This window comes from Polyodon spathula, chromosome 11, assembly GCF_017654505.1.
Source record: "Polyodon spathula isolate WHYD16114869_AA chromosome 11, ASM1765450v1, whole genome shotgun sequence".
Lineage (NCBI taxonomy): Eukaryota > Metazoa > Chordata > Actinopteri > Acipenseriformes > Polyodontidae > Polyodon > Polyodon spathula.
Window position 1 is genome coordinate 21,544,212 of NC_054544.1, and position 16,576 is coordinate 21,560,787.

At 37.5% G+C, this 16,576-nt stretch overlaps 1 protein-coding gene across 8 annotated transcripts in view; it reads left to right on the forward strand.

Annotated features, from left to right (window-relative positions):
• The window catches only part of LOC121322676 (histone deacetylase 4-like), a 243,626-nt gene that overhangs the window by 173,251 nt on the left and 53,799 nt on the right, over positions 1-16,576 (forward strand). For all 8 annotated transcript variants that reach the window (XM_041262877.1, XM_041262871.1, XM_041262870.1 and 5 more), the window contains 4 exons: positions 428-549; positions 13,893-14,021; positions 14,975-15,087; positions 16,117-16,233. In XM_041262877.1, coding sequence (XP_041118811.1) covers positions 428-549; positions 13,893-14,021; positions 14,975-15,087; positions 16,117-16,233 — 481 coding nt within the window. The remainder of the gene's footprint in view (positions 1-427; positions 550-13,892; positions 14,022-14,974; positions 15,088-16,116; positions 16,234-16,576) is intronic.

Consider the following 16,576-nt stretch of genomic DNA (forward strand, 5'->3'; position numbering starts at 1 on the left):
CTTATTATTAAACATGCTTAAAATAAATCAGAATGAATTATATTCTAAGGCCTTGTCTTGTCTGGCTTAGGGATTATGACAGCAACATAATAGAAGCTTGGTTTTACAGCCCCAAAATTATAAAACCTGGGAGGGGTCAATGAAACCTTTTCTGTTTTAACAGCAGACTGATAGTGTGAGCAATCCATGGATACCTTGTTTTGCTTTCTTTTTTCCCCTCAGAACCGCAAAAGAAATAACAAAAACAGGTGCACTGAAGTTAACCTAGGTTAATTTGCCTTGTTATAATTATCTAGTTATTTTATAGCGTACTTTTTTGAATGTCCCAAGTGCTGTCATAACACAAAGCCTTCACCACATGGTTTGCATACTGTATTTTGATTGTGAATTGCCCTAATGTATTTCTCTGACTTGGCTTTCCTTTCAGGAAAACCCAGCACAGTTCTTTGGATCAGAGCTCCCCACCCCAGACTGGGATGTCTGCCACTTTCAATCACCCGCTCTTGGGGATGTATGATCCCAAAGATGACTTCCCCCTCCGAAAAACAGGTACCCCCATCCCACCCACTTCCTGCCTTATTTTAATCTGTGTGTTGTTTGCATTCATGCTACACATACCATGAACCAATTTATTTTAGTTGTTTATTCTATTATTACTTATTTTACATGCAGTCATGCAGCATGGCGCAGGGGTCTGTGGCCAATCAGTTTTTATGCAGAGAGGGTAGCTCTGCACTGGCCATCCCTTTCAGTCCTCACAGTCTGCAAAAAGGTAAGACAGAAAACAGGTAGCGAAACAACAAAGGCAATATGATGCAGCTCCAAACACTCGAGAGCGAGCTTCCCAAATCTGCTCCCCTAAATACTGCCAGGCCCTTCCCCACAATCAGCACTGCACTTAAATCTGCCCAATCGAAGCACACTGCAGTTCTGACCACAAGGAACACACCCAGTAGTACAGCAGCTTGCTCGGATGTCAGAACTTCCGGTCAGGAGCGGCCCTGTCTTTGAGCGCAGTGCCTTCACAGGTCGGGAAGGAGATTTACAGCTCTGATTCATTCTCTCCTTGTATGTATACATGTTTCATAGTTAGGAGAATATCTAACAGTTAAAGTTGCAGCAGTGTCCCAACATTCAAATCTACTACTCTTGTGCCAGTTTACTACATTCCTGTAGTTAGCTGTCTATGTACATGGTATTTGGTAACTGATTTGTTTTACAGTTTGTTTACATATGAAGGACTGCTAAGTGTTATCTAATTTTCAAGGATTTACACACATTTCAAGCAGCTTCAGTATGGTATTGACTTGAGGTTTTCAAACTGGGGTATGCGTACCCCTGGGGGTACTCGAGAGCGCCTCAGGGTACGCGAGAAAAATCCTGTAATGACGGACAACAGATTTTTATTTATTTATTTATTTATATATTGTTTACCACAATATAGTACTTTGCGACTTAGCAATCGAACTAACAATGTTGAATCTCCTTTCAAATAAAACCACAACTGTACAGCTGTATGTTTCCTTTCTGTTGGGCTACATTAACTATCAAAACCCAACCGGTTGCTGACAGTGAGTGAGCGTTGAGCGCACACATGGCTAAATTACATAAATAGCAATGCGGTGGTCTGCACTCTGCAGGCTAAAAAGAAGAAAAAAAATAATCATTGTATGATGTTGCTTCTTTTAAAAATGTGTAGTATTTACTAGGTGTGTTTGCTTTCTGGAGTTTAAATGTTCATTGTTTGTAGTTTGGTTTAATCAGTTTAGTGTGTTTTGTCAAAATGTATGTTTTTAAATAACAGTATTATTGAGTTTCGCAGGCAGCTGTTAGACAGTGAAATCACTGTGCTGGAGCATACGCGACTGTGTTATCTTTGTGTGTTTTTTGACTAGTTCGTTGAAGAACTTCTTTGTCGAGTAATTGCATTAGCCTACGCATGTACACCGCTAATTATTGGGCCAATAAAAGCAAAAGCACGGTATTATTACAAAAATGGAACCACGGATTTAAAAAATAAAAATAAAAAAAAGTATAATAATAATCATCAATCCCTAATTCCTGGATTGGGAAGTGTCTGAAATTGGATTCCCTACTCCAGACCTATTATTGAGTTTGTTCATATCATATAGCGAGTGCCCATCAACAAGCTGTCTGGCAGCTGAATAACATGAACAGATGACTGCACTAAACACTAACATGTAAGCATTTTGCTAAAAGTCATTTTCAACTGCATGATAGAAATGTCACCTTTCTACTTTAATCATATTTAGTTTTTGGAAGTATTCACTTCAAAACAATGTGCTTATTTTGGCTGGATTCGATACTGTACAAGACACACATAGCATTTTAAATGTCATCCAGCTCAAGTGTTAAACCATAACATTTGAGTTAAATACATGAAATTTTAAAAGAAAAAACACACATATTTAATGTGTTATTCAATATTCACATAGTTCTGCATGATACCAGATTTTTTTCAAAGATGCCTGTATTTGTAAATTTTAAATACTTTTTATGCAAAATGCCTCGTCTGTTTTCTCTCTGTACTTCTGCAAGTATTTCTTTTGCATGAAGAAATACTTTTGTTGAATTGCTTTCTGATTTTGTTTTCTAAAAGCATAAAACCCTTGTTTTGTTTTCAAAAGCATAACCTGTTTTTGGACTCATTTGGCCACTTATTGGTCTGGATTTTGAAATAATTTTACATAGTGTTGGAAAACATGGATTGAGAATTGATTAGGGGTTTGCTACGCATGTGGACTAGCAGAGCTATACTGGTGTTCTTTTCTGAAAAGAGACTAATATTGCAGATAGCAGACTGTTTGGTTCAAGTTGCATGTACTGCTAACCACTGATAGAGACGATGCGTCTACAAACTGCCCAACAATGACTGCAAGCTAACGAGATAACAATGCTGTGGACTAGAAGGGAACAGGCGCTAGACTTCAGAGAAATCAAAAGAGATAATCCCACTGGCATCAAAGGGGGTCGCAAGGAGATAACAAAAGGCAGATGTATGGACCTTTTGTCTCCAGGAGTGTGAAGAGTGCACTGAGTTCAGAGGTTGTCACACTAGACCACACACACAGACACACACACATTAACACTCACACAATAAATTAAATTACCTTGACCATTGGTTAATGTCAGAGAAAGGGGAGGTGGACCATCTATACAGAAGGGTATTTAATGTCACGCAAGCATTGTAATTTTGAGTTCTGTATGTCCTGTACCTGGGACCAGACTCCCTGCATATTTCAATAAACCTGGCAACTGATTGAAGAAAAGGACTCTGTGCATTTTCTTGAATCTACTTACTCACCATCTATTTTTTAAGTACTTCACATAGCATTTTTAGTTTTAATTGTATTTTATTTAAATTAGTTTAACAGCAGTTTTCCATGAACATTAATTGGCTGAACTCTAGCCCCTCCTCCTTCCCTGTGCCTTCAGAGCCAGCAAATTGAGTCCTGTTTATTTTTTATTTTTTTTAATGACTCACTTAAATGTTTTTGTAACTTGAAGTCCTATTCGTTCATTTTGAAATACAGAATAACATACCCTTGTCTATGGGGCTGTATTGTTTACTAATCAGGGTGTAGTTTTACTGAAATCTGTGATAAAAACCAGGCACATCCATCACATTGGTAGCTAAGCGCACACACACACACACACACACACATCTATATTCAGTTACCATCAGTAAGTACTTAAATACAGTGTTTCTGCTCTGAAAATGTTATGTATGATGTTCATAAATAAAAATATTAAATTGTATCCGATTGTGTGTTTTTCATTTTCACGTCAAAGCCACTTTTAAAATGGAGACACACATTTTGTGGGTGTGGCGGTTGTATGTAGTCCGAAATCTCTGCAGTTCTAATGTTAAAGCCAGGCTTTCAGAACATAAAAGTCATACCTTGGGATCTTTAAAGTTTTTAGATTAGAAAAAATCATAAATTTCTAAAATGTTCTCACAACTGCTAAGCTGCATATCAGAGAGATGGACTGAGACGTTACCTGTTATCACATTTCCATAGCCTGTCAAGTAAAATCCTAAACACCTTCCCATTCACTTGTTGCTGTTGCCTTGGTATAGCTCTTTATCCACCTTTCCCAGATTGAGGCAAAGCTCTGATAGATGTAGTACTTCTGGACCAGCAATTCGGGTGCAATCACAAACAAGTCAGAATTCAACCAAGGCCACGTGGAGGAAGATTTAGTAAAAGATGGGTTTGATCTATATAGGATTGGTTAGCCAATAATGTTAGCTTACCGGGCTGAACTTCACCCCTAAAATGTTGGCAAGCCTTCTTTTGATGGGCTGGAGCCCTGTTAGGACACATGCTAACACATCAGCAGCTGTCAGCCAGTCTTTATCGTGAGGACTCTTATAAAAGTTTACTGTAGTGAAAGCTTGTAAAAGTGTAATAAAGCAGAGCTAAGCATTGTAAATCCAAGAGAGGTATGGTAAAACATATTACAAAAAAACATGGTAAACTATGGTAAATTCATAGTATAACCTTGGGAACACTTCAAAATTACTGGTCAGATTTACTGTGGTAAGCTTTTAAAAGAGGAGAAGCATTCATTTCAGTGAATCCATCTCTATAAATTACTTTAAAATTGTAAATGTGCATATGATGAAACTATTATAGGCATTGTCAGAACATGTATTTTCATACTGTACAAGTCCCCATTACCCTTATAAATGTTTACTGGTATGTTTGTAGTTTTACCATGCTTTTCTTATTTCTCAGTAGGCTTTACTATATATCACAATGCTTACCTGTGCTGTACCATGCTTTCAGTATGCTTCATTGTACTTTGTTATTCTTTTGCTATCGTATATTTTTCGAAGGGTAACCTGCAATGCAAACCCTTTTAGATGTGTTATGTGCAGTGAGTTGATTTCTTCTTTGACCTTGGTACGAGATAATACATTGACTTCTAGCTCCTGCTGTACATCATGTACCCATTTGCAGCCGGGCTAGGTAAAGGTGACAACTGGTACCAAAAGTGTGTCTTAAAAAAGAAAACTGTCCTTTAATTGCCTTGTGTCCAAATCGTGGGAATTAAAATGGTGTGTTAGCAAGTACAAGCGTATTTAAAGCTGGGCTGTACTGAAGGTCAGGATTTACATTCAGATTCACCTTCAACTCATTTGGAAAGATAAGTTTGTAATAAATCATTTCAGAATTGGGCTGTCAGTTTGTGCAGCTTTCCACCCCTCAGCAGTAAGCTGTGTAGTGGAGCTTGTCCAAAGCTTGGAACAATTACTTTGCAATCTGATTTTCACAGCTGACAGTATTGATAAGAGTATTGTAGTCGCAGGTCTATTTCAGTGCAGCTGTTTAAAATCTTTCAATAACACAATGAAGGGGCTACTTTTGAAGGAAATGTAGTTAAGTAAGTTCTGCACTGAGTTGTCCTGACTTGGCAATAGTGGTACAGCTAGACCAAGGTGAGTCATGCAATCGAGAACTAACTGGTTCGAATCCAGTTTGTGCTGAGTTGCAGATCACAAATGTTTGTGCTATAGATATTTCGTCTAATCCCTGTAGCATTGAAATCCTACTAAACAATGTTATTAAACTTTCTGTCCTGGCTCTTACAAGGTCCCGTGCCCTAGTCCAGTGGTTCTCAAACTGGGGAGTGCGCCACCCTACGTGTGCATAGACTGTATCCTGGGGGAGTGTTAGAAGGTTCAGGGTTTTTTTTTTTAATTTTATTTATTTATTTCTTTATTTATTTTTAAGGACAGCACACAGCTTAACCTGCGGATACTTTATTTGGGCTTTACTGGCTTTTTTGATAGGATCGCCACCAATCAGAGAGTTCCCTCCCGCCCACTGGCAGACTGGTATGCAGAACAGGTTAAAGAAGCGCTGGACAAGAGGAATAATGTGTCAGATATCAAAGTGCATATGAGAATGGCAGTGATGAAGCCAGCATGCTTGAAAGCATTACAATTAAACTGGACATTTCCATCAATGGATTTAAAGAAAATCTGGAATTGATCTGATGTGATCAGAAGCCCAGAGGCACTGTAAACTGTGCCTGCTACTGTAATAGGACGGTTCTTGTTCAGTATTTATGTGTAATTTTTTTTTTTTTTTTTTACAAGGGTTCAATTAAGTAACAGCCAAAATTGTTTGCGTCAGACATGTTGAAAGTCGTAACAACATGGTTGTTATTGTTGATACATTGTAGATACAACTATTAATGCAGGCATTGTGCAGGTATCGCAATGTCCAGAACCAAAATGTCAAAAACGTTTTGCACCATATAAAACTGAGCTGATTTTGCCAGTGCTTTCTGGTCTATTAACCAGTTTGAAATGATTTCGAAGCAAATAAAAGCATTTTCGTTTTGGCTTTATTGTTAAAAGATTTCACCTGGCAGTACTGCCCTACAATTACTGCATGGCAGTACAGTGATCATTTCACTGTGTTATGTTGTGAAACATAGTTTAAAACCTGAGAGGTAGCAAATGCTTATAATAAAAGTTTACTGGTTCTTAAAATTAAGGGCCATATAAGAGCGATAAATACTTTAACTGATTAGAGGCCTTCTTTGTTGTTCTCCAGGTTGCTTGCAGTTACATTGTAGAGTCTATAACATGTCACAGTAAATGACATACTGTTTTAGCAGACATATTTAATTAAGTAAACATATATTTAAATCATTTTGGAATTAAAAGTATAAATGCAAAACTCTGACTTTTTTTGCTGTGAAAAAAATCCTCCAATGTATAATCGGCCAAATTTATTACCAGCAACGTTTCCCATTATATGGTATATATTAACTTAAAACAAATCTTTCTGCCGAAACTTCCAGGCATGTCAGTTTGTAGATGGGCTTAGATCGGCCAAGGTGTCCTCGGCTCACTGTGCACCAGCAACCTCTGTAGTCTGGCCGGGCACCTGCAGGCTTTCCTGTAAGTTGCCTAGAGCTGCGTTGTCCTCTGACGCAGTAGCTCTGGGCTGGCTGCATGGCGGACCTGTAGAGTGAAAAGAAGCAGTCGGCTGACGGCACACGCTTTGGAGGATAGCATGTGTTCGTCTTCGCCGCTCCCGAGTCAGCGCAGAGTTGGTAAAAAAAAAAATTAATAAAATGCAAGCATTTGTCTTTTGCATTCTGTAGGATTGTGTTAAGAGACATAATGAAACACTGAGTGTGTCTCATTGGTTTTTTTACGCCAGTATATTTAGTCTTAAATGCTATTACTGGTATTTATTCCTGAGCCACAAACACACAGAACATTGCTTATCTAAATAGACAATTAGTTGTAATTGCAAATCTGTGTTTGTTTAGTTGTTGCAGTGTAAATTAACATTCAAAATCCTTTGAGAGCTCCAGAAAAGCGTCAATACTGTAGGTACTGAGGTGATACAGTGGGCTTAAAAGAAGGTTATAATAAATGTATAATTTTGCAAGGACGGATTATTTGAAATGGGAACCTTCGTAATTACTTCAAATGGGCGTGACATGCTTTTGATTATATGTTAAATGCAGTCATGTCCTTTTCATTATGAGTCTTGTCAACTTGCATTATTATGACAGCTTTGTAAGCCTTGGTAGAGGTGATATGAATGTTACCTTCAAATATTTTAATATAGGTTAACCATTGGCTGCCTCATTATTTTATAATTATGTTTTAATATCTTTACTTTCTGTGATTAAAATAGTTTAGTGTCTCCATATATTTCTGTGAAAGCCTAGCCTTTTGTGTTTAAGTAAACCTGACTATCCTCAACAAATGCATTGTCCAAATGGAAGGTATAATCTCAAACATTTTTAGTGGGAACACAGGCAAGAGTGTAAAGACACATACTGTACTGGAATGTTCTTGTACTGAAGCCCCAATAACAGTGGAGTAGGAGGTGGGAGTTATACACTTGCTGTATCATTTCTTTCATTGCGCCTTGCTTGGGGCACGCAGACCAGCCATTTCCAGTAGTGATCTTTGTGTGCCGCCTACACACACACACTTCCTGCTGTTGACCTATCCCATTCGCCCCAGACCCTCTTACTATGGGATAATTGTTCTTCCATTCCCACAGAGACATCCGAATGAATGGAGCCACAGCTGGACCCAGTGTGACCGCCCTGCTCAAGGGAAGGTTGGGCTCCAAGTGGTCAGTGGGATTCGCTGCTGGGAAGTTGAGAGAGTTGACTATTCAATGCCAGCTTTGGCGAGAGACTCAAAGGCTTCCAACAGTGGTGTCTTTGTGCCAACTATTGAGATCAGTATTTTATTCTCTTTGAGATTGAGGGAGTGGGGGTGGGGATTCCACCAACAACATGTTTTTATTTTATTTTTTTGTTTACCAGCATTTGTGTGTGCATGAAAACATCACAAAACAATGTGTTGGTAAACAAAAAAAAATGAAGTAATTCAACCATTTGGCTGTGTTGTTGTGGTAACCACAGAGCAATAGAACTTCATAAGTGGAGTCAAGATTGGTGGTCAGCAATGCCCAAACGATTTGCCAACCCATGGGAGCCAATACTTTGCTGCTTGTGGGTCCCCAGCCAAGATTGGCAAACCGGGAAGCTCCTAACAGTATGACTCCCCCACACTCCATGGTAGAAGTGCCTTTACTGGATGAGATTGCTCATTTATAAGTAATTTAACAAATCCACATGAGAGAGGGACAGTCCTTTCGATAATAACTGTAGCAACAGTATAATTATTCAAACTGAAACAGAGCATATTTTTCCTGAGTTTCTAACTCTGGTATTAATCATAACATTTGTTGTCGGTGAATAACAAATAACAGTAATTAAGAGAATAATTATCAAGTTGATGGCCTGTAATTATCTGTTTCATGCTCACAACAGCTAATAGGGTTAGAGTTAGGTTGAAGCAAGGGTAAGGGAAGTAAAGCCATTTAAAAGCATAATTTTGAATGGCTTTCTAACAGTATTGAGTATAGTTACATATACCCCAGTTAATGCAATGTGTGACTTGCTGTGAGTAAATATTAGTCATAATCTTTGTGCTTTGGGTCAGTACCATTAGGCTTGAACCACATCCTGCACCTGTGGTGGGAAAACATTAGTGGAGTTGTATGCCCCAGACGCTTTGGGTTATATTGGCAATTGTGTTCTATGATTCTTTTGACCATTCTGTTTGTATTTCAGAAGCCGTCTAAGATTCAGACTTGAACGAATAAACATTTTTGAACGAGAGGACGCTATCCAACTTATCACCACTAGTCTGGTTTCTTTGTAGCCAGTTAATCCCAGAATTGTGTCTAGTCGCTGCTTAAAGGATGTTTACAATGCTATTTAAACAATGTTTAAACATTGTTGTATTTATAAAAGTAAAGCATACAAATCTATAAATTACTGATATTTTTGACCAGCTTCTTTATGAAAGAATAATGCAGAACACATGCTTCTGCCAAACACATGCATTTTACTGTAGTCTGTGTTAAAGAGATTAATATATATTTTTGAAGTTCATCCTACCACTCACTGTTCTTGTTGTGATGTCAGGCTTTTCGCAGTCGTACGGAAATTGTAGGAAGGACATTTTAAAAACACAGAAGAAAAAGAACTGGCAGTATTTTCTAACACAGCTGTTATTACTTTGTAAGTGAGTTAGATTTCTTTGTTTTTGAAAAGCTCAAGGTTAACATGCTGGTAACACAAGAATGAAAGGGCTCAGGCCACTATCTGAAAGGTATTGTGTGCTTATTAACATACAAAGCTTAAAGATAAAAGCAAGTGAGCTGCAACGCTTCATTTTATTATTTTGCATTTTGTTTGAAGTGCACCGGCTGATAAACCCTTCCCTTGAAATATAAGCTAATCTATAGCTCTTAGAACAGTGAAGAGATCTCATCTGTAATTTACACATAGCCATCATTAATTGGCCCTCGCAGTAAACAGCACATTTGCATCAATTTCACATTCAATTTATATGGATTTTTGTTTGTTTAAAGTTGCACCGGGCTTTTCAAATGAAATTCAAATCATGTTAAGCATCGCAAAAGAGGACTCATTAGCTTAAGAGCTTCCTTTTTTTTTTTTTTTTTTTTTTTTTTTTTTTAGAAGTTTTTAAAAGCTGTTTTAATAAGCCTTTTTGAATAATAATGGTGTTGATTAAAAACTGCAGACTTTGTGAGACTGTAAAAGGTGTGTGCCCCATATAGTTTTTAACTTTTTTTTTAATTAATTCTTTTTTTTTCTATAACATATGTAGCTAGGTTGCTACCTTATAAGACCATTAATAAAATACCAGCCAGTAAGATGTAAGCAACAGAAAAAAAAAAAACGAAAAAAAAAACTTGTTTCAATTTCTGTTTTGCGTCCTGAGATTTAACCCAGTTTGGACATGTTAACCAGTACTTTAAGTGAAACATAGAAACCAGGACCACAGGACTACTGTGATAATTATGTTGATATACTTAGGACAGAGGGAAAGAGACACTTCTTTACACAGAGAGTGATGAGGGTTTGGATCGGTTACCTAGTCATGTTGTTGAGGCTGGATCGCTGTGATTCTTTTATGAGCCAACTTGACAAGTTCTGAGATCTATCATCAGCTGCATGGCTAGGAATCATGCAAGCATCGATAAGCCGAATGGCCTCTCCTTCTTACATTTTCTTATGTTGTTTGGGACAACCTCTTACTGCAGTAATAGTAACATAAAAAATGTCATATTTCCCACCAGTACACGTCCAGTTCCTAGAAGCTGGTTGATCTCAAAACAATGTCAAGTAGCTTCCTAACATCCGTTGATTAGGGTTAGTGGGTTAAAGGAAGCGTTTTTCTCTACTGCAGGAATGGAGGTTCAAACTAGGTAGAAAAGTGGAGGCAAAATAATTAATAAAAATGTATTGCATTTACTGTAATACTCAACATCAATACAGGACACATTAAATTACCTTGTAGATATTAGTCTGTTTTTCACTTCACATGGAAGCTTTCTGTTTCGTGTGGTTCGTGGTTTGTATCTTTGATTCTTATTACTCCCAACCACGACTAGTGCAGAAATGGCTTGTCTAACATGATCAGACATGAGACTGTTGGAGCTGTCAGTCTTTAAAAAATGTCTTTCACTTCAAAGTGCCTTTTTAAAGAGATAGGCTGCTGAACAATTCCACTGATGATGGATCTGTTTCATATTTTAAGAAGCAGGGTACATATTAATCAAGGTATTGCCTGTAAAACAAGCAAAAATAACTGCTTATAAATTCTGGAATACATATGTAACTTGTACATTCCAAAATATACAATAAAAAAATAATTAAATGTAAAGTAGTTAAACTTCATGATCGTCATGCTTATTTTACTCTAGTCTTTGAATTAACTCATTGTTTTAAAGGAGAAAAAACACCTACTGACTTTAGAAAATTAGTGTCACGCATCCAGGTATCGTAGTAGAAGGTCTCTTAAGCTTTCTTAAGTTGTTTGTTTCTCGGTTTTGTGCATTACTGCTGAATTTGGCATTCTAGCATTCTAGCATTCACCTATTATTTTTTAACTTATGACTAACATAATTTGGGAGTACGTATATCTTAATTTGAGCACTACTGCTCTTGCTTGCGGTGAAAAGTTGAAATTAGTTAGCAAGAACTATAATCTGTTTTAGAGGCCTGTATGAGATGTGGGCCTCAATGGACAGGTGGCCATGCTGCAAAGAACAGCATCAAAATTTGAAACTAATGGGTGCCACTACAGAAAGCCTTTCAGTCCAGATAACCATATTTTTGGTAAGGTGCTTTATGATTTAATGAAATCAAGCTAGCAATTCACAGGTTATTTTTCAACTGTTTTAGAGATTGTTAGAAGTTTATTCTCAGTTTTCAAACAACAGTTTAACCCAAGATTCTTGAGCTGCACAATGTGGCTTTTTTATTGAACGTGAAGTGTGTTACTGGGTTTTAAAAAAACAGTCCAAATGAGTCAAAACTGTTGTGTTGTTGTGTTTAAATGTGCAATACATCCCTGATTTAAAAAAAAAAAAAAAAAAAAAAGCAGCCCAATGTGACTTGAGATGGCTTTGCTTGAGGAGTCTTGTATGGCTTTTCGAGTTTGTGTTCATAGTTTATTTTACACAGTACAGCACTGTGCGGTTCTGTTGCGTAACACAGACTGCAACAACCCTAGTGCCGTCTTAATGAGCACTAAAAGTCATATAGTAAAAAAATAAATAAAATGTCCTAAACTGCCTGAAGGAAGCTGTGGTGATGTTGGTGTGTGCCTGTACCGGTGGCATGTGAAGGTTAAATGCCAGCTCAGGTGTGGCTTGTCTTTTTCCAATCCTATCTTTACAGCTGGGTGTCTTGCACAGGATTAAAGAGGGAGTCAGCATCTGTGCACCTGTGTTTAATGCTGGCCTGTAATTAATTATGATATTGCATGAGTTTTCTATCTCTGCCAAAATAATATTTTAATAGCAAGAGAGTGATTTTAATCATCACCATCATTTATTATGCAGGAGTGCAGAAAGGAATTGGTTGAGGATAAGAGCTGTACATTTTTAATTACCGTTCCTGCCAGACAGAGTGTAAAACAGCACTTAGCAGACTCTTGTGATTTTTGAAGTTTTTAAAAATAAGCAAAAAGCTAATTTGGGTGATTTTCCATTTCAGTTCATTTTTTGGTAGAAAATTACTTGCCTTCATTACCTAAAAACGAATCCATATGTTTTACAGTCTTTTTGGTATTTATTTTGTGATATGAGCATGAAGCCTCAAACTTTCTGGAATTCATACAGCACGAAATTTAAGAATAATTGAAGTCTAATTTTTTTTTTCATTTTGAGGTAGGCATTGATAATAGTTTCCTAATGAACAGATGAATAGTTTTAGATTACTGGTAACTAGCAGTGCTAAGTGATACAGATTATCATTTACATTTATTTTCTATTTACACTGAGAGACAGTATTTTATTCTAATAAAAAGTTAATGCTGTGATACATTTTTTGGCACAGTACCTTCTATGTACATATTCTATATGAAATATTTCCCATATGTAAAACAAACAATACATCCTCTCTTAGTGCACATTTAAGACAGTTGCTTAGTGGAAAACCCTAACTTAGCTTTAGTGGTTTGTGGCTTTTGCTGCAAGTAGCTATTTAGTTGGCCCTATTAGTGAAAATACAGTGCTAAATAACATGTTGTACAATGCTTGCTGTGAATAGGTTATTGGTATAACCACAATACTGAGCAACTGTTAAGTACAGTATATGAAACTGTATGGCCATCACTGTCTGGACAGTACTAATTAAGACAGCGTTATGGCTGGTATCTGCACTTAATCACACACAGTAATAGAATGGCAAGGGTGGGTCTACAGAGTAGGGCAAGAGTGACAGTATACAGTATATAATTTTTTTTTTTTTTTTTTTTTTTTTTTCCCAGTATTATAAAGGCATTTTGTTTTTTAATCATGCAAGCTCATTGCTTACATGCCTTTTTTCTATTTCCCTGTGGCGGTGGGGAAGTGTAAATATTTATACAAAGCATTCAAACTTATTAACAAAGAGATACTGCCCCCCATGCTTCAGTTGTGGAAGTTAAAGTCTATTTTTACTGTACAGGCAGCATTTTGAGCATGTTTTCTACAAAGGAAAAATATTTTGGCTAAACTCTTTAATATTCAAAATCAATAATGCTAATTTCAAATGTTATTATTCTAAAGTGAAAATGATATACAGTACTTCTTCACCACGCTTGTCAAAAAAGAACCTGTTGTTTAAAACTTTCAAAAGGAAAAAACATCTTTAAGGGAATTGCTTGGAAACTGTCGGCACATGCCTTCTGCAATGGTGACTTCTAGAACGAGTTCAAGTCTTAGACCTTAGCAGTATTGATAGAGCAGTGTGGCTTTTTTTCTGATGTGTTCTCTTTTCTTGTCTTGCAGCGTCTGAACCTAACCTGAAGCTGCGTTCTCGACTAAAGCAGAAGGTAACAGAGAGAAGGAGCAGCCCTTTGTTACGGAGGAAAGACTGCCCCGTCACAGCTGCAAAAAAGCGGCCAATTGATGTTGCAGGTAAACCATCATAATGGGAATTCCTTGACAAGCTATTGACGCATTTACTCAAAGATTTCTTTATTAATCCGAGGAGCTGAAGGTTATCTCCTTAGATAAACCCTAGAATTCACTATCCTGGAGGAATACAAGATAAAGGTGTATGGTTGCAGTGGAAAAAAATAGATGCAGTCACAATGTGAACACTTCACAAAGTGATAATCATGAGAGGAAATATCACAATGAAACAATGTTTTATATTTGTCTTTCAACTTTAGTTTCACCCCACTACAGTTTTCAAGAACTCTTTAGAGCCTGTAGTCCTCTTCCAGGAACTCAATCAAATTGAGCAACTGTGGGATGAACATTAACGCTACATTCGTAGCCACAATCAGTATGACCCAGCTCCTACGGGAACGGGCCACAATACATCTTCAGTATGACCCAGCTCCTGCAGGAACGGGCCACAATACATCTTCATTATGACCCAGCTCCTGCAGGAACGGGCCACAATACATCTTCAGTATGACCCAGCTCCTACAGGAACGGGCCACAATACATCTTCAGTATGACCCAGCTCCTACAGGAACGGGCCACAATACATCTTCAGTATGACCCAGCTCCTACAGGAACGGGCCACAATACATCTTCAGTATGACCCAGCTCCTACAGGAACGGGCCACAATACATCTTCAGGCATGTATTTAATTTTCAGAGAGTCCTAAAAAGTTGCTAGCATGTATATTACTATAAGCAAACACCTCAGACAGTTTTATTCATGATAAACACATACAGAATGAATATTATCCATCCATAAGAGTAGAGTCTATCCTTTTTGAACAAAATAATGTTAAAGGTTAAATGTGTTCAAACTCTTCCTACAACACTTCTATGAACAAAACCCCACCAGTTTGTTTCATGTTGCACCAGAGGAATGCATTTGCGTTTTTTTGTTCCTTTTTTGTTGTTGTTAGAATCGGCATGCAGCAGTGCCCCTGGATCTGGACCAAGTTCTCCAAATAACAGCTCGAACAACATCACTACAGAGAATGGGATTGCAGGATCTGTTAGCAACAGCCTAGCCGAGGTACGGACCTCTACTCTGCACAGCCTGTCCAGTACAGCTTGAAGGCAAACAGCCTTCAAGCTCTGTTGTGACACAGTGTGCCAGCTAAACAATCTTGACCTCTTGAACCTCTTTATCAAACTGGCCATGAGTGGTGGTGATGGAATAAAACAAGCAGAGGTTATTTTATATGGCGTGCAGAAATGGGATTCAGATAATCTGTTAAAGGTTTGCCAGTAATATGTCCAAAAAAGTGTCCAAAAAATATGGAGACATTGAGAGATAAGGGCTCCTAAGTATATATGTGATGCTATGGGGTTACACACATGTCCAATTGTGATTACATTTGCAAAAAACATTCTTTAGTTATTGAGAGTTTCTGGAGCTACTGTATATACAGTATGTATGTCACACTTAGACATGTGTACATACACTTAGGGAATCCGCTCATCCAATTGCCTTTAGACTTGCCAAGGACATTTTTTAGTTCTACTTAATATCAAAGTAGATTGACTAAACGTACATCTTTACATTTCATTTAAGAAGTAGCTTCAAATTACATTTTTTTTTTTTTTTTTTTTTTTTATACTTTTTCCCTTACCTTGTATGATCTTTGCAGTCATTGTAAGTAGTCATTATTTTTGGTAAGTCAGTGTTAAAGCTGTGTTTCAGTTGTAGTTGCCAGCTATTGACACATTGTATGTGCATAAAGGCAAGATCATCTAGTGTCTTTATAGAAGTAGGAGCCAGCTCCAGTAGTGGCAGATCACTAGACCTTATAACATTGCAAACCTCATTAAAATGTAATGGGACAGTAGGAATAAAAATGAACAAAATTACATTTGAAGCTATTGTACTTTCATTTTGAATTTATTTAGATTTTAATTTGTGAGTGTCCCTGCATTGTTACGGACAATAGCACTGGCTAGCGCTGCTGGCTTCAGAGATTAAGAGATTGTCAGAGTTACAGAATCATAGCACAAAGTTCAGCCTCCACTGCACCATCTTCCTTTGTCTCACTGTTTTTCATTTTGTCTTATCCTGTCTCAGCCCACCTTGGCTCGCAGGATGGTGAATCGGGAAGGATCGATGACACAGCTGTCTCTGTACACGTCGCCTTCTCTACCCAACATCACATTAGGATTGCCAGCCACCGGGCCGTCCAGTGTAAGTAACCAACTGCGTTGCATGTTTGTACCATCGCCATGGTGGAGTTTGGGCTGAGGTTAATATGGAATGCTAACTTTAAACTTGTAGGCCCAGACCAGTGAAAGGATCTTGGAAAGACTACTTCCACTCCTGTTTTGCAGACAGTAAAATGTACAAGCTGTATGGAAAGGACATCATTCTTAACTTTAAAACACTCAATCAGAATTCTAAGGTAAAATGAAAAGCTTGTCTACTTGACTGAGCTTCTCATACGTTTTACTTTACAAAGACATGTTGTAAGCCAAGACTTGTATTTATTTATTTATTTAATTAATTAATTATTTAAATAAAATAAGTCTTT